This window comes from Natator depressus, chromosome 7 (assembly GCF_965152275.1).
Source record: "Natator depressus isolate rNatDep1 chromosome 7, rNatDep2.hap1, whole genome shotgun sequence".
Taxonomy (NCBI): domain Eukaryota; kingdom Metazoa; phylum Chordata; order Testudines; family Cheloniidae; genus Natator; species Natator depressus.
In genome coordinates this window covers 88,652,472-88,674,442 of record NC_134240.1, presented here as the reverse complement: position 1 = coordinate 88,674,442, position 21,971 = coordinate 88,652,472, and the positions used below count along the sequence as shown (strand labels likewise).

The 21,971-nt window shown below is 43.5% G+C and overlaps 1 protein-coding gene across 3 annotated transcripts in view; it reads left to right on the top strand.

Moving 5' to 3' along the window:
- PRKG1 (protein kinase cGMP-dependent 1) overlaps window positions 1–21,971 on the top strand; it is an 860,241-nt gene that overhangs the window by 66,323 nt on the left and 771,947 nt on the right. Inside the window, exon 1 of one of the 3 annotated variants that reach the window (XM_074958999.1) lies at window positions 15,693–16,323. The exons of 1 other annotated variant lie outside the window; for it this stretch is intronic. In XM_074958999.1, coding sequence (XP_074815100.1) covers window positions 16,013–16,323 — 311 coding nt within the window. In that variant the 5' untranslated portion in view covers window positions 15,693–16,012. Of the gene's footprint in view, window positions 1–15,692; window positions 16,324–21,469; window positions 21,584–21,971 lie in introns of those variants that run through there. One more of the 3 variants, XM_074959001.1, reaches the window with a different exon arrangement.

The window sequence follows — 21,971 nt, the reverse complement described above, 5'->3', positions numbered from 1 at the left end:
GCTGTAGCTCACGAAAGCTTATGCTCAAATAAATTTGTTAGTCTCTAGGGTGCCACAAGTACTCCTTTTCTTTTTGCGGATACAGACTAACGTGGCTGCTACTCTGAAATTAGTCAACTCAGTCTCTAAAAAGGAAGAAAAATGTAAATTGCACTGAAACTGATCTGCAAGAAGAACATGTATCTCCTTACAAATAGTGCAAATACATACAATAGAAACAAATATTTTATACGTATGTATACTCACAGTGGATATGGAATAAATTTAATAAGTAGTCCATGTAAATTTGATCACTTAGGCTATATATTTGCTTATGATGTACCCATTCATAAACATAACTTTAAAAAAGTAGAGGGTATTTTAATACTGGTAGAGTAATAGACCTGTATTACTCATCCAATTTCAAATATTATTTGAGATATATTGAAGATTGGCTAGATCAATACAACAGACATAAGCATGATAGTTAAGTGGTACATTACTAGCAAAAGGAGGTAAGACAAAGGACCATCAGAGAAAAAGTCCAGGACTAGACACCAGGAACTGACAATAGAGCTGAATCTCTTAATATTAGAAGTTGTAAAATATCACCAAAAAGCCCTTTTTTTTTAAGCAGTAAAAAAGAAAAATGTTATGGAAAAAAATGACTTGGATAAAAACAATAAACATCTCACTATTTCCTGATGTGCCTTTCTGAAAACATTCTGTTGCTATCAACTATTTTGCTGTCTGAGAACTACAATAAAAAAGCATATTGGGAAGGTTGATAGAGGCTTCGGTAAATGAAGGATGGCACCACTAGAACATTGAGATTTAAGTGGAACTGAGCATAGATGTTTGAGAGTTTAGTTGAGATACCAAATAATGTTTTAGAAGTAGAATGCCACTATAGTACATTTTAGATTAACTTGTAAAATAAACAAAGTTGATATTTTCATTCAAACCACAGTATATTCTATACACTGATTTTTGTCAATATAACACAGAATACTGGGGCAACAAATCACCATTCATAGTTGTATCAAAAACTTATTTAGTTGTATTACAGTAGTGTCTAAAGGACCCACATCTGTTAGGCTTTATACAGAGTAAGGCTTTGTCTACACTAGCACTTTTGTCGGTAAAACTTTTGTCAGTCAGTGGTGTGAAAAAAACACACCCTGGATTGACAAAAGTTTCACTGACAAAATCGCTGGTGTGGACAGCACTATGTTGGTGGGAGATGCCCTCCCGCCAACATCGCTACTGCTGCTTGTTAAGGGTGGTTTAATTATGCTGGCAGAAGAGCGTTCTCTCGCCGGCATAAAGTGGCGACACAGGAGACCTTACAGCAGCGCAGCTGCAGCGGTACAGCTGTTCCACCATAAAGTCTGTAGTGTAGACAAAGCCTAAGAAACAATCCCTGTCCTGAAGAGCTTACAATCTAAATAGACAAGCCAGACAAAGGGTGGGAGGGGAAACAGAGGCATAGATACAGGACAGTGACAGAGAAGAGAATAGAATATGTCCTAGTCTGGTGCCCTCTCATATGGTCCATGTACAATAATTGCCAAAACCTTTTCACTGAACAACCTAATAAAAATATTTTGAAATATGCTCTTTTAGCATGTGAAAAGATGACTGGCTGTATAAGCTTTATCGTTTAACTTAATTATCTCCTGTGCCAAAGCCATTACCTGTCTGTAAGGATTCTTTCATCTCCGCAAAGGAAAATTTGCGATCTGCATGAAGCTTTCACTTATACTTGCCCCACCTACTGTGTGCTGATTTTTATCTTTCACATTTCTCATTTAAAATGCAAACTGTAGAGTTACTAATCATCCAGTTTTCATCTTGATGAAAAAAATATAAAGGACTAAGAATTGAGTTGCTTTAGTACGGAAATGCGAAGGAGGGGGAGAAGGTACAGGGAGCCTTCCCCATCCTGAGTTGGCTGGGAGCTGCTAGAATGGCAGTGTTTGTGTTCACTAAATGCAAGGAATGGATCATCTAGGATGACATGGGGTACTCCATGCTCTAAAGAGTAGATGGGTGGAGGTCTACCCAGGGTGCTGTCCTCTGAACACTGACCAGCAGTCGGAGGCCTTGTTCCATACACTGTAAAGGTGAGTATGGAATGAGGCAATGCTCCAAGGGAATCTCTGCTCTACTAAATGACACAGAGCTCTGTAGGCCATTATGGTCACAACTTAGTTACATGATCACATAATATTTTTTCTCAAGAGCTCTGTAGGCCATTATGGTCACAACTTAGTTACATGATCACATAATATTTTTTCTCAAGAACTCTGTGCTATTGTGTACAGAATGGATAGTAAATGAGGCAGGATTGTAAAGCCTGAGTTATGGGGAACCCCTACCGAGTTCCTTGGGAGAGGGGGGCTGCATGATTACAGGGAATGAGGAAGAGGATCATACACTGACTACTCAAGATAAAAAATTATCTGAGCACCATCCATCCTGCACACTGATGACTGAATTAAGGTAAATGGAATGTGAGAGTCTGATTGGGGCCTGAATGAGGCAGGACAACCAATTTCAAGGAGCAGGCCTGGCTTCCCTACCCTTATCACACATCCTGCACCTTCAAGTGCCCTCCACATTTTGCAACCTCCCATATACCCTCCTCACCCCTTGTAAAGGACTGTACATAACGATCAGAGTGTGACACATACTTGGCTTATATTTAACTTCATCAGTCCTTAGGTTCATATGTCAGTAGCTTTAGCTGGAAGGAAAAGGAAGCTGCACTTACAGGGTTTTCCTTATTTAAGTGGTGCTTTTGCTGTACGCATTTTGTGCCCTGGGACTGAGAAGAGCTTATCTGTGCAGGGATGTAGTCAATGTCTGACTGCAGTAAGTGGAAAATAGCAGTAAGAACTTGTTTTGGCAGCATGCAGAATGCTTAACATGTCCCCCAAAGGATTATTTAAGGTATCTAATTCCCCACTCATTTTGAAAATGCCTGTGACCTGATCCATCTTACACCACCATGTACCTCTGCTCTACACTGGACTGACTTATTCACATAGTCAGCCTTATGTGCTTGGGGACGGAGGGAAGGGCGGAAGTATGGGCGTCGGGTGAAATGCTGGCTTGGGGAGGCTAGCCTCCAGACCAGCCCCTTCTGCCCTAGGCCCTGCCCCTTCCATGCCCCCTGCCCCCTGGAGCCCAGAGGTCTTCCCTCCCCTCCCCACTGTGGCCACTGGCCCCTGCCCCAGGCTAGCATGCGCAGTCCCAGAGCGCCAGGAGGCCAGGCAGCGCAGCCCCAGTACAGGCCCCAGCTGGGGCCATGGCACAGGGGAAGAGCCACCCTCAGATTGGGAAGCAGGACGGGGACTGGGGGTAGAGTATGGGCAAAGCCACACCTGGCTGTTTGGGGAGGCTCAATCTCCCCCAGCCTATGATACCCACTGCCTATGGGGGGAAGTAAATAAAACTTCAGCTCAGGGGTGCAGGAATACAGTTGCTCAGTATCAAGGAACTCACTCAATTGTGCTCCTGTTCTATTAGGAAGTATAGGCTGCTGGCCTACCTCCAGGTCCCAGGAAGGGACCCACACTCAGAGTCTCTTCGGGCCTTTCCTTCAGGGCACAGTTTTATTCTTCAAACATCAAACTTAAGCAAAACATCAAAACAGAGCTGTTCTTCTGCTCATCATTGGCTATATCTCCCAGAATCATTTCCCCTTGCCTCTCTCTATGATGAAAAGAGGACACACTCTTCCCTTCAATCCCCCTGCTTCAGTGCCTATCTCAGGAGCCCATCTCTCTCATACAGCAGTGTACCTCTGCCAACACTTTGCAGGGATCACCTGATCCCTTCCATGCTGGGTCTGATTATAGAACAAGGCTGGATAGCTGTAGAATCTCCTGGCCCTTAAGGGCTGACAATCTTCTCTATGTTCATTTTATCCTGTGCCTCCATGAGGTAGCTGTGCAGGGAATGGATATTATTCTCTTCCAAATGCTTCACAGCCCCAAAAGAATGGAGAAAGACTAGGTGTTGACCGTTCAGGACATTAAACAACAGCAGCAAACATCTGGATGAGGCATCCTACTCAGCTGCCAACTATAGGGGACAGAATGGAAGCTTCTAATTCCACTCAGATGAGGAGGCGGGGGACCCATTAGTCTCTGACAGACTCTCCCAATTAAGGGGGACTCTCTTTTCCCCCTACTTGTCTTAACCTCAGTGTTAGTGTGGCACTATAAAAAAATCTTCCAATAAAAGAGTGTCTCCTTTTCTGTTCCTAGATGATATGTCTAGCCTGTTAACAGAGGGGTTAGTTAGTAGAGTGTTTTAGGCAGATTGGTCCTTTAGCAACCTTCCCTGACAGCCTGCCAGTCAGGGAGGAACCTACTTACTCATCATGGGACATTGAACACGCACGGAGCACCTTGAACGTTTCCTTATTAGTGTTTTATGGGTGCAGAGAAAGAGACAATGCCCCTGGTGAAAGGGGGAGAGATTACAGGACCCTGGTAGAAAAGTGCTTTGGTGGTATTACATGAGTATTTCTCAAGTGGAAGGAGCCACTGGGAGAAGCAAACAGCTTGTGTGACTGCAGAGGCAAAGTGGATTGCAGAGGATCTGTGCCTTCTGTAGTCACGAAGGCAGATTAGGGCCTTTTTCTTAGTAAGAGAAAAAACCCAGAGGGGACAATTATGGTGCTCTATGGGAAGGACTGGATAATAGGATCCTTGAATGTGTATAAAAATGCTTCATCAGGCACTTCACAAAATATTTTAAATATTTTAATATCATGTTTAAAATATCTCAACTTTAAAATTTTATGCATCTTCAGGAAATTTGCCAGTTTTGCCTCAGTATTTTTAGTTTTCAGAGTGGTAGCCATGTTAGTCTGTATCAGCAGAAAGAATGCTCTTGGGAGACAGGCCAGTCATCGCTTACAGACAGCCCCCGAGCCTGAAGCAAATACTCACCAGCAACCACACACCACACAACAAAAACACTAACCCAGGAACCTATCCTTGCAACAAAAGCCATTGCCAACTCTGTCCACATATCTATTCAAGGGACACCATCATAGGACCTAATCACATCACACTATCAGAGGCTCGTTCACCTGCACATCTACCAACGCGATATGTGCCAGCAATGCCCCTCTACCATGTACATTGACCAAACCGGACTGTCTCTATGCAAAAGAATAAATGGACACAAATCAGACGTCAAGAATTATAACATTCAAAAACCAGTCGGAGAACACTTCAACTCCCTGGACACTCAATTACAGACCTAAAAGTTGCAATTCTTCCACAAAAAAACTTCAAAAACAGACTCCAAAGAGAAACAGCAGAACTGGAATTAATCTGCAAATTGGACACCATTAAATTAGGCTTCAATAAAGACTGGGAGTGGATGAGTCATTACACTAACTAAAAACTATTTCCCCATGCTAATTTCCCCCCTACTGTTGCTCACACCGTCTTGTCAACTGTTTGAAAAGGGCCAACCTGATTATCACTACAAAAGTTTTTTTTCTCCTGCTGATAATAGCCCAATTTAATCGATTGGTCTTGTTAAGAGTTGGTATGGCAACCCCCATTTTTTCATGTTCTTTGTGTATATATATATATATAATCAATCTTCCTACTGTATTTTCCACTGCATGCATCTGATGAAGTGGGAATTAGCCCATGAAAGTTTATGCTCAAATAAATTTGTTAGTCTCTAAGGTGCCATAAGTATTCCTCATTCTTTCAGTATTTTTAGTGTTCCCGGTTTCCTGTTCTTCCGGTCCCCAAACCACGATTTGCAGGTGCAGGCTCACCTCCAGAAGGACTGAAGTGAAGGGGGTATTTAATCTTTTTAGAAAATCTCACCAATGCAGTAATTTCCTCTTGGATGCTTTCTGTCATTCATGTGTCTAACTTCTATGGTTCAAAGGTCCATAAAAGAATACAAGAAATCTAAATCTGATTTTTTGTTGTTGTTGCAGAATAGGGTGAGGTGAGAGAAGCAGAATCCATTTATTACGTAGATGATTTTGTGCTATTATGTAGTAGTAAAATCTTTTCACTTACATGATATGGGGATTCATTTTTGCTGGTACGTCTGTAATGTGATATCAACAGCTAAGTACATTACTAATTGTAATATAGTGCACTATTATTTTCCTTTTTTCTTTGCAGCAAGCTTTTTTGTTCAGGTTTTCTTTTTAAATTTAATAGATCTTGAGGTTTTTTTCTCATGTATTGTCTGGTTTTATCTGTTCAAAATGATCCTTGCACCAGGGTGACTTTCCTGGGCTGGCAGACTGGAACAGTTGCATGTTCTTTACAAGTGCTGCCTCTAATTGTTCCTTTTTGATAACTGAAATAATCCAGGTTTCAGAGTAGCAGCCCTGTTAGTCTGTATCCACGAAAAGAAAAGGAGTACTTGTGGCACCTTAGAGACTAACCACTTTATTTGAGCATAAGCTTTCGTGAGCTACAGCTCACTTCATCGGATGAATGCAGTGGAAAATACAATGGGGAGATTTTATATACACAGAGGACATGAAACAATGGGTGTTACCATACATATTGTCACGAGAGTGATCAGGTAAGGTGAGCTATTACCAGCAGGAGCTGGGGGGGGGGGACCTTTTGTAGTGATAATCAAGGTGGACCATTTCCAGCTGTTGACAAGAACGTGTGAGGAACAGCACCCTGACAGCAAGATTGTCTGGCTATGTAGACTCCCTCCTCAGGCTCTACGCTACCAGCACTCCCAGCTACCTTCGAGACACCACAGACTTCCTGAGGAAACTACAATCCATTGATCTTCCTGAAAACACCATCCTGGCCACTATGGATGTAGAAGCCCTCTACACCAACATTCCACACAAAGATGGACTACATGCTATCAGGAACAGTATCCCCGATAATGTCATTGCAAACCTGGTGGCTGAACTTTGTGACTTTGTCCTCACCCATAACTATTTCACATTTGGAGACAATGTATACCATCAAATCAGCGGCACTGCTATAGGTACCCACATGGCCCCACAGTATGCCAACATTTTTATGGCTGACTTAGAATAACGCTTCCTCAGCTCTCGTCCCCTAATGCCCCTACTCTACTTGCGCTACGTTGATGACATCTTCATCATCTGGACCCATGGAAAAGAAGCCCTTGAGGAATTCCACCATGATTTCAACAATTTCCATCCCACCATCAACCTCAGCCTGGACCAGTCCACAAAAGAGATCCACTTCCTGGACACTACAGTGCTAATAAGCGATGGTCACATAAACACCACCCTATGCCGGAAACCTACTGACCGCTATGCTTACCTACATGCCTCCAGCTTTCATCCAGACCACACCACATGATCCATTGTCTACAGCCAAGCTCTACGATACAACTGCATTTGCTCCAACCCCTCAGACAGAGACAAACACCTACAAAATCTCTATCAAGCGTTCTTATAACTACAATACCCACCTGCTGAAGTGAAGAAACAGATTGACAGAGCCAGAAGAGTACCCAGAAATCACCTACTACAGGACAGGCCCAACAATGAAAATAACAGAATGCCACCAGCCATCACCTTCAGCCCCCAACTAAAACCTCTCCAACGCATCATCAAGGATCTACAACCTATCCGGAAGGACGACGCATCACTCTCAGAGATCTTCGGAGACAGGCCCGTCCTCGCTTACAGACAGCCCCCCAACCTGAAGCAAATACTCACCAGCAACCACACACCACACAACAAAAGCACTAACCCAGGAACCTATCCTTGCAACAAAGCCCGTTGCCAACTCTGTCCACATATCTATTCGGGGATACCATCATAGGGCCTAATCACATCAGCCACACTATCAGAGGCTCGTTCACCTGCGCATCTACCAATGTGATATATGCCATCATGTGCCAGGAATGCCCCTCTGCCATGTACATTGTCCAAACTGGACAGTCTCTAAGTAAAAGAATATATGGACACAAATCAGACGTCAAGAATTATAACATTCAAAAACCAGTCGGAGAACACTTCAATCGCTTTGGTCACTTGATTACAGACGTAAAAGTTGCAATTCTTCAACAAAAAAAACTTCAAAAACAGACTCCAACGAGAGACTGCTGAATTGGAATTAATTTGCAAACTGGATACAATTAACTTAGGCTTGAATAAAGACTGGGAGTGGATCTGTCATTACAAAAGTAAAACTATTTCCCCCTGTTTATTTCCCCTCCTACTGTTCTTTGTAAAGTGCTGGAAATGGCTCACCTTGATTATCACTACAAAAGGTTCCCCCCCTTCCCCCCCAGCTCTCCTGCTGGTAATAGCTCACCTTACCTGATCACTCTTGTTACAGTGTGTATGGTACCACCCATTGTTTCATGTTCTCTGTGTATATAAAATCTCCCCACTGTATTTTCCAGTGCATGCATCCAATGACGTGAGCTGTAGCTTACGAAAGCTTATGCTCAAATAAATTTGTTAGTCTCGAAGGTGCCACAAGTACTCCTTTTCTTTTTGAAAGAATCCACATACTAAAAAAGGACCTTGAATCCCCCTACAACCATAAGATAATAACATTCAATCATGAGACACTGACATGACTTCAAGCACATAAGAATCATTGGTGTTTAAGGTGCACTGTTCAGTGCAAAAGATTCTAGCTTTTCTGGACAGCTGTGTTCTCTCTTTCTTCTTCCTGCAAGTGGAGGAGGGAGTGGACTTTAGTTATGTTTTTGTATTGGCCATATATTCATTTAATAGCGCTTACTGGGAAAAGGAAAAAAGTCCAGAAACTTCCTCAATGTTGAATCATAAATATCATGAACTAGTGATGTTTATTTAGGAGAGAAAACGGAAAAATACACTGCCTGCCATCATTAAAAAGGGTGAGAGTTATTGTAACTTAGTCTTAGTAAAGTAGACTTCTATGAACCAAAAAGAAAAGGAGTACTTGTGGCACCTTAGAGACTAACCAATTTATTTGAGCATAAGCTTTCGTGAGCTACAGCTCACTTCATCGGATGCATACTGTGGAAATTGTAGAAGATCTTTTTAAACACACAAAGCATGAAAAAATACCTCCCCCCACCCCACTCTCCTGCTGGTAATAGCTTATCTAAAGTGATCACTCTCCTTACAATGTAAGGGGGTGGGGGGAGGTATTTTTTCATGATTTGTGTGTATAAAAAGATCTTCTACACTTTCCACAGTATGCATCCGATGAAGTGAGCTGTAGCTCACGAAAGCTTATGCTCAAATAAATTGGTTAGTCTCTAAGGTGCCACAAGTACTCCTTTTCTTTTTGCGAATACAGACTAACACGGCTGTTACTCTGAAACCTGTTCTATGAACCAGTAACTACAGAAGTCCCACTATTAACTCCTAGAGTTGAATTGCTTCCTAGTTCATTAATCTGATTCATACTATAGGGCTCTCTTATACCTTTGAGAGGCTGTGCTGTGCTGTAGCAGCGGAGGGGGGGGGGGGATGTAGAGCCTGAATGGGAGTTGCTGGAGGCATTCTGTGAAGGACACAAGCAGACAGAATGCTTCTGAGAGCACTGGGGAATATGCTCAGAAATGACAATGCTACACTGTTTTATAAGGCATAATGTGTGCTTCTTCCCCCCTCCCCCCCCCCCCAGTACTATCCTCCATTTACAAGAAAATGTGCACAGGGAACAGAGCCAGAGCCAAACCCACCTGACCATGCCTCCTCTAGGGTGTGGAGTGCCCATGACCTTGCTGACCCCTCCCCCCACACCCTATTTGTGCTGGAGGAGAGAAAACACAGACATTCTGGATACCCTCTGTGTAGGTGCACTAGAGGGAGAGACTGAGGGTCAGGTTCCATGCTTTCTTTCTCCTACTTGGTTTTTTTAGTCCTGTTGGTATCCAGAATCTAACCTTTGTAGACTTTATTAATTTAGGATGTAATGATAATTTGCAGACATAACATCTTGGACTGTGATCTTCTCAGATCACCTAAACCAAACCAGGTCAGGTTTGGTTAGCCCCTCCTTGGAGACTTCAGGAAAAACTCATATGCAGCGGAATGGTGTTGGTGTTTCAGTAGGTGGCACTCTTTCCTCTGAGTCAGTACCCCAAAATAATGATATAAGGGAGCACTGTGAAGCTGAAGGTATCATCTCTCAGATGGGACAGAATGCATCTTTTCTGATGAAATGTAAAACTAATGACCACTTGTCACCAAAGATAATATAGCACTTTTTATTGCTAGAATTCCAGTGTGAATCAAATTCCAGTTTACTTACACACTACTTATCTGAATTTCCATGTAGTTTTAATAGGGCTTGCTCTTCAGTTCTTGACTTAAACTGTAATGTAGTGTTGCTGTACACTATTAAATAGTAATGTATTCCATTTCATAAGTGGCTCCGTTCTATTGGTAGTTAGAGATACATGTGATATTTATTTACAGAACTCTGGCATTGTGTATCCGTATTTCTACTGCTTGTGGGAAAATGTCCTATAAAATCCCAGCAGTTCAGATCTCATAAACCCTGCTTTCTACTTAAAACTGTAGTCTGATCTCCTCCTACAAATAGTTTGGAGAGGAGCCAGTAACAGGACTGCAGTGGATTAAACCAGAAAAAATATCCCCAGCTGGAGGAGGATATTTAGGTATGCATAAACCGTGCAGCTCCATGCAGCTCTGGATCCTGGGGGTACCTCTTAGCTACTCTGGCTTGTTCCAGCCTGATGGTGTCAAATCTGATCATTGAGAGGTGCATATTTTCATTTTGATTGAATGGCTTTAAAATATCTGTCTTCAATTTGGAGGATGGCCGTTAAGTGGAAATGCTAGCTGTGTCTGTTGACAGATGATCCTTGCAGAAGGATTAGTAGCAATGCCATTTAAAACAGAGGAGCTAGGAATATAACGACTATTCTGAATCCTGGTGCAGGAGCTAGGAAAATAAGGACCATCCAACTTTAAAGGGATGTATAATCCCTACTTTCAGGAACAGAGGTGTGTGTCCTCTGTGGTGGGTTCATTCTTTCGGGCCAAAGATTGGAGGTCTTGTTAGATGATGGGTATGTGTCAGGGTGCTGGCCCTTTTGGACATGAAATTACAGCTATGTGATCTGAAATAGACTTGGGGGATCCACAAGAACACTTACTCTTACAAAGATTTACACTGCCAAAGATTTCAGGTAGATTACAGCTAGAATTGGTTCTGTTCCTCAAAGAAGTTGCAGCCTTCTTGTGTATAAATTGCCTTTTTGTTTTCATTCATTTGATCATTGCCTTACCTATGAGAGTATGGCAGCATTTAATGTGTGCAGCATCTAGAGCAGATACTTAAGGGAAACTAAGTGGCCACTCTAAAATCAGAATTTTACCTTGGGGTACGTAGCTGCACATGAACTCATTAACTGCAGGCCCTTTTGTTTGTGTGCCTCATTCTTCTACTGTGGTTTGCTCTACACTACGGAGCTCTAAGGTAGGTGCCTCACGAGGATTCCTCAACTGGAAAATAGAAGCATTAAATTATTCAATTAATACTTATGAAATGCACAGAGAATTGGGATTAAAGCACTGTGATAAGGTGGCTGGCCCCTGTAAATGAATCAGGTCTGGCACCCCTGTACTGGAACAGGTGCTCCCTGTCTGGCCAATTAAGAAGATGGGGCAGCAACTGGAGGCTATAAAAGATTGGGGAGTGACCCAGTGAGTGAGCATTCTAGTGAGTCAGCCAAGAAAAATCAGGAGAATCAAGGAAGTCTGTGTGGAAAACTGCAGAGAGCAGAAAAGCTGTCTAGAAAAAAAGGAATGATTGGGAAGACAGTGGAGGGGCCAGCTGGCTGACTTTTAAGGGCTAAAGCCAATGAAAGAAGGCTGAAAAGGGCTAGGGGCTAAGAAACCAGTGAAGGGGCAGTCTGCTGTCCTTCCTGAGCCACAGAGAGCAAAGGCTGGAAATAAACAAGGGATGATGGCTTTAAGCTGGAGCCAACAGCCTTTAAGGGCTGAAGGTGGGGAGCAGTGAAGGAACTTAGCCACTTACATTTCCAGGGCTGGAGAGCTGGACCCAGAGGAACCACCAGAAAGCCAGGGTGAGTGAGGGATACTCCTAGCCAAGAGGCTGTGGGGGTTCCTGTAGGAAGAGCAGGCTTGTACTCCAATTGGAAGGGCTGGAGTGGCTTCCCTGGTGGAAGGATTGGAGAAGACTACAACGAACAGCCCGGGCACGGTGAGTGCTGCTGTGGCTGTGTCAGAGAGCCAGGTGTGATCAGGGATGTTGAGGTTGTATTAGATCTATTGCCTAGATTATAGTGCTGGGACTTCATATACACAGGGTTTTCTCTTCTGATAAACTAACTCTCCAAGGGCTCTTTATACTCAGAAAAACACTTTAAACTATTTGTGGGGACTATGATACAGGAAAACTGAGTTCAGTGTGTCTGTCATGGTGCAACCTGCCATGGAGGGTGCTCTAGGCGGGGCTGCCTCATGACAAGCACATTTATTTGTAGAATTTTTTAAAAATTATTTTTGAGTGGGACAGCCCTCCAGGTCCCCCAAAGACAACTGTCACTGAGAACACAAACGAGATCACGAACTCATAAGCTGCCCCGGAGATTCAAAAAAGGAGATACATGCTGATTTCACAATTGCCCTTTGGTGTCCTTAGGACATTAGAAAACAAATGCTATTAAGCTAATGTCAACAGTCTTCAGAGTTGATCACCTGGGAAGATTTGGCTGATAGTTGGTAAAGTGCATTGGGATTCTTTGGGATAATATTATCCTTACGTTTATTTGTTACATTATTTGTTTGCTGCAATGTGTCACTCAGACTGTCTTTGGATCTCATGGTTTCCTTGGCTACCACAAGAGCCTGTCCTTTATGCATAATCATGTTTTTTATTTTAGAAATAATTCAAAGTAACCAATTTTATTGCTCATAAAAATGAGAAGCCAATAGCAATGGCTTAAGCGACAGAGTAAGCAGAAGATATGTGCACTTTTATAACCATTGCTGTCAACCTATTTCAGAGCATTGTGCGTATGATGCTTCATAAAACACATCAGTCCTAACCTTCTACACCTTTGCCAGCATTATTGATCTAGTGTAATTTCATGGATGTCTTTTCTCTTACAAGTAACATACAGATATCTAGATTGTAGGTTATGCACTGTTAATGAAATCTAAATAAAATAATTTTATTTTTATTATTAAGCTTTTTATTTGCTACTCAAAAGTTATATGGAACAATTTTCATTTTGTGTAACAACTGTTTTGAAGTCTTGCCTTGAGTCAACAGCCTTAATCTCATTATCTAGGTGTCCGTGTCCGATCTGATAGAGAAGAAAATGAAAAAATAAACACATACCACATCCATTTTAACATTGGTTTCTAGTTTGTAAACAGAGTATATCTGCTTAACTTTAAAATTGAAATGTTGTGAATCTTAGTAAATTGTGCAGGTTTTATTTAAGTGGGGGAAAATATGCAGCAAAATGGGTTCTGAAGTTAAAGCACTTTAGAAAATGTCCATATTTTGCAAAGACAAATTAAATTGCATCACTTTTGGGTTTAACACAAATGCAGTCAAAAGATTTAAACTGCTGTATATTTATTTGAAATGGTATTTGAACATTACGTGTAACCCAAAGTTGTTCCTTGAAAATTATATAGGGGACCAAATATATTCAAGCAGCACAGAGGCTCACAAAATATTTATGGTAAGTGTCCAGCCCTTTAAAACAATAGTTTGCATACAGGATTTCTGAAGTATTTTCCCCCCCCCCCTCCCCCAGCTCTTCATTCTTAATATTATAGAGACCATCAGCAGGTGGAAAGCTGGGACCGTGGAGCCAGTCAAATGACCGTAATCAACAACAGAAAAAGATTAAAAACTGGATCCATCTGCAGTTTGTTGTATATTTTGAATCATGTGCCCTGAATTATACTTTCAAAATAGGGAACAAGTCTAGCCACTCCTACCACACACAAAAAGTTTGCAGCACTCATGCGGTAAGATGTCAGGGCCCAAACACCCATTTGTGGCACCCTACCCCTGCTATATTCTGCCAATTTTGGGGCCTTGCCCCAAAATTCTAATGCCTAAAAGGAGAACAGATGTAGCCACTTCTACTGCACTGACAAAAACTGAACCATACCACATCTTGGTACGTGAGGGCTGCGAAAACCCACATCCAGTACCTGGATCTCGGCAACTTCTGTCCCTAAACCCCTAAATTGTATAATTGCGATAGAGCACAAGTACTGCCTGTGCATGGAGCCCTGCTGGATCCTTCCATTTTTGGCACCAACCCCCAAGTTGTACTGTCCAAACCTATATCATTGCTCTACTAGACAAGAAAATCTATGCTCCAGCACATCATTTGCAAGACAAAGCTAAAACACACATTTTGTGCCTGGGTTTTGCTAGATCTGGAAACAGTTTTATTGCACATGTAGAAGCCAAGTGTGTCTGCTCCGATTCCATTATAAAAATATCATCTGATACATCCTGGCACATGAACATGTGAAAAATCCAAATAGACACCTAGATCCAGCAGGGTATAGGCAAGTTTTTTTTTTCACTTACAGTATGGGGATTTAGGGCCAAAGGATTTTGTGACTTTACTGGACAGTGGAAACTGGGTGGTTGCTGTCAAAAATTGGCAGGACCAAGATGCCAGGTTCTTTGCACTGTTGTTCAGTTGGAATTTGGTTTGGTCTGGCTTTTTTTTTTTTTTTTAAGTGCAGTAGAATAACACTCATTCTCTACTGATGCGGTGGAATTTGGGAGATGAGGGATAAAAACTGCCTGGATACAGCTACTGGAACCATTTTTATGCCCTTATTCTCTTGGAATGCATCAGAGTCCAGAAACTTTTATGTACCAAGTGGCTTGTTCTCTATTCATGTAGTGGGATTTTGGGGATTGGTGCCCAGCACGAGCAGGATCCACCAAGATTCAAGTGATGTCAATTTTTTTTGAAGCATCCATGCACCAGGATGTGCTAGCGTACACACTTTGCGGGGGGATGCAGTAGGAGTGGTTATACCTGTTCCCTATTCATGCTGTGCAATTTGGGATGTGGGCCAAACTCCTGCAAGATCTAATAGGCACCCTCAGTAACACTATGAGCGGATCTTGTGCTTAGCAGTCTGTTTCAGGCTAAATGAGCGTTTAAGTTTCTTCTTTAAAACAGACTTACTGGCCTATGAAACATTACTGGCCTATGAAACATTTACCGTAGTTGCTTATTTCTAATAGTTGTAACGACAGTGAATTAATGAACAAAGTGATGGCTGTAAAATCTGAATGCCTAGGAAAGGGGGAAGCAAAGAGATCCTACACTGTAACTGTACTGGGTAGAAACAGATCAAGTCGCGAAGATTTTTCTGCAGTTGGAGTAGATTTAGCAGCCTGATGATGTATTTCTTTATTTGGGGAAGTGTAACGGGTGTAACCGCAAGAGTGTAGCGAACTGCAGCCCTGTCGGATGCCGGACGTGCCCCGAAAACGTGGCATTGAGCAGTAAGTGGCTGGAATGCAAAATCACCTTCTGATGCCCCCGCTTCCAAAACAGTGTCGGGGCAGAGGCTCGGAAACCTCGCTAGCCTTCAAGCAGCCCCACCAGTGCCACAGTCCTAGGGGCCGTGCATGTGCAGCGGCACCCTGCAGACGCCCCTTTCTCTCTGTCTCCCCCGCCCCGCTCTGGCTCTGGCTCTCTCCAGTCTAGCCTGACGCAGGCAGATCGAAATCACCCTTAACAACCCAGCCTCCGGTAGAGTGGTGCCGGTGGGGTTCCGTTTAAGATTATGTCTCTAATCCTCCTTCCGTAGCTCAAGCGCGGCTCGCTGCCAAATCGCCCAGCCAGCCGGCGCAGGCTGGAGGCGTGTTTAAAGGGCGAGCGGAATCTGCCGGCGGCAGGTCGATCGGGAGCGATCGGCAAAGTTGGCTGAAGTGGGAAGCTGCGGCTACTTCGGGGAAAGTTGCTGGGAGCGGGGGAGAGACCGGCTGCGGAGGAAGGCGCCCCTGGCCCGAGGAGGAGTATGGGCACTTTGCGGGATTTACAGTACGCGCTGCAGGAGAAAATCGAGGAGCTGAGGCAGCGGGATGCTCTCATAGACGAGCTGGAGCTGGAGTTGGATCAGAAGGACGAACTGATCCAGAAACTACAAAACGAGCTGGACAAGTACCGCTCGGTGATCCGGCCCGCCACCCAGCAGGCGCAGCAGCAAACCTCCAGCACCCTGCAGGGGGAACACAGGACCAAGAGGCAGGCAATTTCAGCCGAGCCCACCGCATTTGACATCCAGGATCTCAGCCATGTCACCCTTCCCTTCTACCCCAAGAGCCCACAGTAAGCAGGGTTTAAGCGTTGTGTACATCCTGTCTTTGGTAGTTGAATGGTCTCTGTATTGTCTGTCCATCCACTTGTTTAGACGAGTCCTGCACCTTCTGCTTTCCATTTCTGTTCTCATTCTCAGAAATATTCCTCCTAACGCTTCTCTTGGGCTGCCCACATTTCTTCAGCCACGGTAACTGCTCGCATCCCTATTCCGCGGTGTCTTTGTCAGAGGTCCAGGTATTCCCGAGCCCACTGTGAGCAGAGTTCCTAGACCGTGAAGGGGGAAAGCGCATTCTCCCTATTACTGGGGTGAAATTGCCCTTCCAAAAAAATAACCCCGCTAACGCCTGCTTCATCAGACTGTCTTTTCCAATGTGGTACGTTTTTATGTCTGTTTTTGTGCTCATGGTTTCTGCCCTGAATTTGTCCGCATTGCTGAATGGTTGGCGTTTGAACTCTATGAAGCAAAACAGAATTGACTCTCCTGATTATTTTTCCCCTCTAAGAAAGGTGTTGCTAATTCCTGAGCTGCTATAGTTAGCACCCAGAATTTGACAGGCAAATCCAGTCTCGTGATTTCTTTCTTTCTTTTTTTAATTTGGTATTGCATCTGACAAGTGTGGGGTTTTTAAAGGTCTTATCTGACGCAGATCCATAGTGTTACTGGTTTCATAGCGCTCCGCACAACTGCTTTGCATGTTTCCCGGGGTCAAGGCTGTATCTGAGCTGTGGCTGCTGGCGCTGTTGTCAGGTAGCTAAGTTTGCACATTTTTAGGTTTAAACATCATCCTCCGGGACGCAGAACTTGGATATAAAAATTGGCTCCTGGCTGTAGCTTAGCAGCCAAGCCTACCGAACTACTAGAGGAGATTTAAAACATAAATCCGACACGCAAGAGTCGCTATACTGCATTTCAGTCATCACCGAGGTTGTGATACAAGTGACACAACCAAGGAAATTCCGAGGTTAAAAGTTGCGTTGCATGTATACACTGAGCCAATTATGGCTAAGTATTGGAGCAGATGTTGTCATGCGGCACTGGGAAACTCCTACACTGTCTATGCGCAACAGGAGTGAAGGGCTGAGGGGAAGAGTGTTTGTTTCCTTGCTTTTTTGGTTTTATTTCCATCCGCAATAGTCTTTGTCTACATCTTTTTGTAACTAGACTGCTCTAGCTGTACCTTGACTGCTGAAAACTTGGCAGTCGTCCTTGGTTCGGGTGTGTAAAGTGTTTTCACTGGTGCTCGTCATGCAGCATCTCCCCTTCAGTCTGGAGTGAGAGAAGGTGTTCATAGTTTGACATGGCAGGGACTGTAGGTAATTGCGGATGCTGTTTAGAAGGGAGTGTCTGCTGATTTTTGAGCTCCCAGAGCAGTTTTTGTGGCTCAGCTAATAACGCTTACTTGGCGACACAAGTTCTCACCCCACTTCTAACTTAGTCTTGTAAATTAATTTAAGGTATTGGCAGACATACCTGTGTATCTAATGAGGCATGTGGCCTTGTCTACTTAGGCATATTTGGCTAAGGAGAAGGTGATAAACTAACAGTTCCCTGGATAGTTCTGTGGCATTTTATGGAGGGCTTTGGAGTAATAAATATCAAGCAATTAAATTTATTAAAAGATAAAATGAGAGATAATTAGTTTGGTGTGAACAACGATCAACGCCAATAAGAGACCTCTTGTCAACGAAAAATATAGCCGATCAAAGCTTTGCTGACGGTGTAATGTAGAGTGAGAGGTGAGGTGAAGTTGGTGGGTGAGTGACAGGTGTGGGGAGTTCCTTATCTGCCCAACTACAGGACAAAAGGGGAAGAGCCTAAGGTTGAAAACAATGCGCAGGTTTCCATCAGACTCACGTTCTGAGTAATGCCCTGCCTTTCTTGATATTACTCCTCCCCGCGCTTGCGAGCTTTTTCAAGGGGGGGAGAAAGCTACTCCTGTGACTTTCGCCACTGTGCTGTTTTGGTTGTCAACACACTAGATGAAGGGACAGTTGCAATAAATCTCTTTCAAGCTTTAAATAAAATTGGGAGATCATCTATCCTTGTTTCACACTTGCCGTCACAGACTATGCAAATTGGTTTAAGTGAGAAAACTGAGCACGTATGGAAGAGAGACACTATCCTCCATACAGTGCTTAATATCTTTTTCACTCCCCAATAAATGTTGATGTGTTTTGGTCTCATAATCACGAAAAAGCTTGTATACTCTTTAATTCATGTCTTATATCAGAACACCACACGCAGTTTCATGTGTTATCAGCACGATTATTTTTAAGTCATTTTGGAAATTTTTCGTTTTTGATATATAAAAATGGTTTGCAGTTCAATATCTTAACTTAGAACATTCTCCTAGACCATAAGGTGAGTAGGAATTTGTGTGGGTGAAGCAAATCTGCTAGAGGAAATATCTCCTAAGTAAAATATATACCCAATACTAAAAGCTAGCACTGAGTCTCTTGTACACATTACAATAGGCTAGCCTCTTTCTGTTAGATTCAGTTCACTGCTTGCCTAATGTTTTGTTTTATATTTGACGTCCAAATGTATTTGTCTGGTCTGTAACCATCAAATGTGTCTCATTAAGAGTTAAAACTCAGAATCCCTGCTTCTGGGAAGTCTCTCTCTCTCCCTCTCCTCCTCCCCCTCCCTCCCCCACTAAAGCTAGTCAAAGGCTGGAAGGGGAGAGGGGCCTCATTAAGTCAAATCTGTCTGATGTTTGTAGCTGACATTTTCCTTACGGTATGAGCGGTTAGTGAAAGGCAGGCGGGAGGGGGGGATTTCTCACAACAGCATGGCTTATGGGTTGTTAAGGCCATTCTTGTACTACTTTTTCCCATGTGGGAAGTATGAAGCAGGGCACCCCAGCAGTTTGACACGTGGCCATTGTATTCATTCCAGTTTGTATGGGATTTCCCATAGAAAAGCCTTTGAAGACTCTCTTTATTTGTGTCAATGAAGCATAATAAGCAAGGAATAATATAGGTCTGCGCTGTCCCTCAGTCTGGCTGAAGTGAAAAACAAAGTGGCTAACAGATCTGGAAGTTTGAAAGTGAGCTATACATTCACTGAAGTGGTTCTTGGAAAGTGACATAATGCAATAACTCTGATAGGTAATACAAGATCACGAAAATTTATGCTCAAATAAATTAGTTAGTCTCTAAGGTGCCACAAGTACTCCTTTTCTTTTTGCGGCTACAGACTAACACGGCTGCTACTCTGAAACCTTAAATAATTGGGTTATTGATTATGAATATCCAAATTGTTTTATATACATAGGTTTAAATGACCACCTTTTAAGCAAGTGAATGTGAGTGCATCTTGTGTGGAGATATTTTAAAATATCTGTGTAGTGTATATACAGCACCTTTGTCTAAACCTAATAAACCAACACACCAGTCATATCACTTTTAAAACGTTAATTCCAAGTCTGCAGGCCCTGTGTACAACCAGGTCAAGTTTAGTAATTGTGGCTAATTTTTCTTCTTTTTTTTTAAAGAAAAAGGTATGGTGATTTAGAAAGCGCTATTCAGAGTTTACAGAAATATTATCTTGCCACTTTCCCACCACTTTCCCTTCAAGTTTAAGGGCAATTCAGATCCAGTTGTGAGAGTTAGAAATAAGATATGTAATTCACTGTGTTATCCAAATATTGACGAGGGGAGGGTGTGTGTGTCATGAAATCATACCAAAATAAGGAACTTTGCTGGCATCCTTTTATTTAGGAAACTAATTCGCAAGAGTGTACTTCTAATTCTCTCCGGCCTCTTTAGGTAAGGGAGTGATTGCCTACCGTAGTTTGGTTGAATTTTTTCAATAGTTTAAGAATGTAACTATAATGTGTAGTTTTGAGTGACTGTAACATTTGACTGAGAAGACTGTTACATCTCTTCAGGAGGAAAAGGGATTGTATTTTAAAATACATCATTCCACAGAGTACTAATTCCATTGTGAAACCTTGCACATCTCATCCTATTAATTGTTTCAGTGCTGTATAACCCTTGCAGCAGGTCCATAACCCTCTTACAATTAGTAGAGATCACATAGCTTTAATAAAAGGCAGGAATCATTAACATGAGGTGAAGGGCAGCATGCCTTCTATATTTCGCACGGTTTGGCTCAAGGTTTGCAGCAGTTATTGCGTTTCCCTGCAGTTCTAGGTAGAAGTGTAGTTATGTGCTTAATTTACTTATTCATTAATAGCCATTTAGGAGAAAATCCTCCAAATCCTTTCAGTTCTTCCATGGACACTAGGACAATGAAGACATCAATAGGCTCTTTTGAGAGGAGGTAGCGGGATAGTTTGAGGGGCAGCCAAATTCTGTACGCCAGAAAAGGGGGTTTATAATGGAAACACTAACAGATCCTTTAATACAGAGGCACTAGCTGCTGCCACTAGAATACAAATGGCAGTTTTCTCTGGCTGCTGGGGCCCCATTTCCAGGCTTGTGTTCCTTGTTTCGCGGAAGACTAGGATTTGGTTTCCTGATGGGGGTGGAGGGGAGAGGGTCAGAGGGAAGCAGACTCTGTTTCTATTGTTGCTGTTGGCTGCGAAGGCCTGGCACTTTTTTTTTTTTTTTCCTTGTCGGCCTGGCAATGGAGGATCTCCACGGTATCCTAGCAACCAGTGTCTAACGCTTGCCTGCGGGTCTCTTCGCCATCTCTCCTCTAGGTGCCTGCCCAGGCCCATGAATTGGCTGTGCTCGCCCGTCAGCCCAGCCGCGCGCACTGGCACCGGAACGCCGCGTTACAGCTTACTAGGCAACAAGCCCGCAGCGAACGCGGCACCCGAGGTTTCGAGGGCGAGCCAGTTATGCAATCCTAGCTTTGGTGCTTGACATTCCAGTCTGAATTGTTTAGCTGCTGCTGCCTCCCCTGCTCCCTCCTGTTAGTATCCGGTATGCTGGGGGCTCGGCTGCCTGCAACATATTTCAACTATTCAGTCTGAAGGACAGTGCATGGGGAATTTTCTCGGTAGATTTCACAACCCCTCCCACAGCTAACGTGTGATGGGGGGAGCAGTAGCAGGTGAGACAGTCCCAGGAAGGCTTCCCTTTGTCTCTCTGCAATAGAATAGCTCTTTAAGACCGGAAACTAGCGTTTGTGGAAGTGTTTGAAGGGGTCGGCAGGTCCCAGACTCTCCTGCTGAGTCGACCTGAACTGTGTGTGTAGAATGGGAAGAGGGAGACGCTGAGGATGGGGAGCAGAGCGAGAGAGGGGATACTGGTATTTCCACCCCCACCTCAGCTTGGACACCTGGGTTACCTAAAGGTATGGTCGTGGGCGGGGAAGTACAGGAGACCTGGCCTGTTTTGTGGGGAAGTTTGGGGAGAAGGTTGCACACATTCAAAGCTCCCTTCAGACCTGACCCCGCTTGTGCTGTATTTGCAAGTCATCAGTATCCTGCAGCGGCTAATTCCCCTCTTTGCTGGGGGGGACCTTTCCCCTACGAAGCAGCTCCTGGGTATTTGCGATGGTGACTACTAGGTTGCATCGTAGGAAGACGTCCACCCCTCGCAGCTCCAGACTGTAGCAGCCTTCTCTCTCTTCCCGCCCCCCCATCGTCTTCCCAGCCAGCTGAAGTTTTTCCATAGATATTTTTCCTTTTAAGGCAAATAGCCGGAGCTCAACACTGGATCTCGAATTGAAACAGACGGCT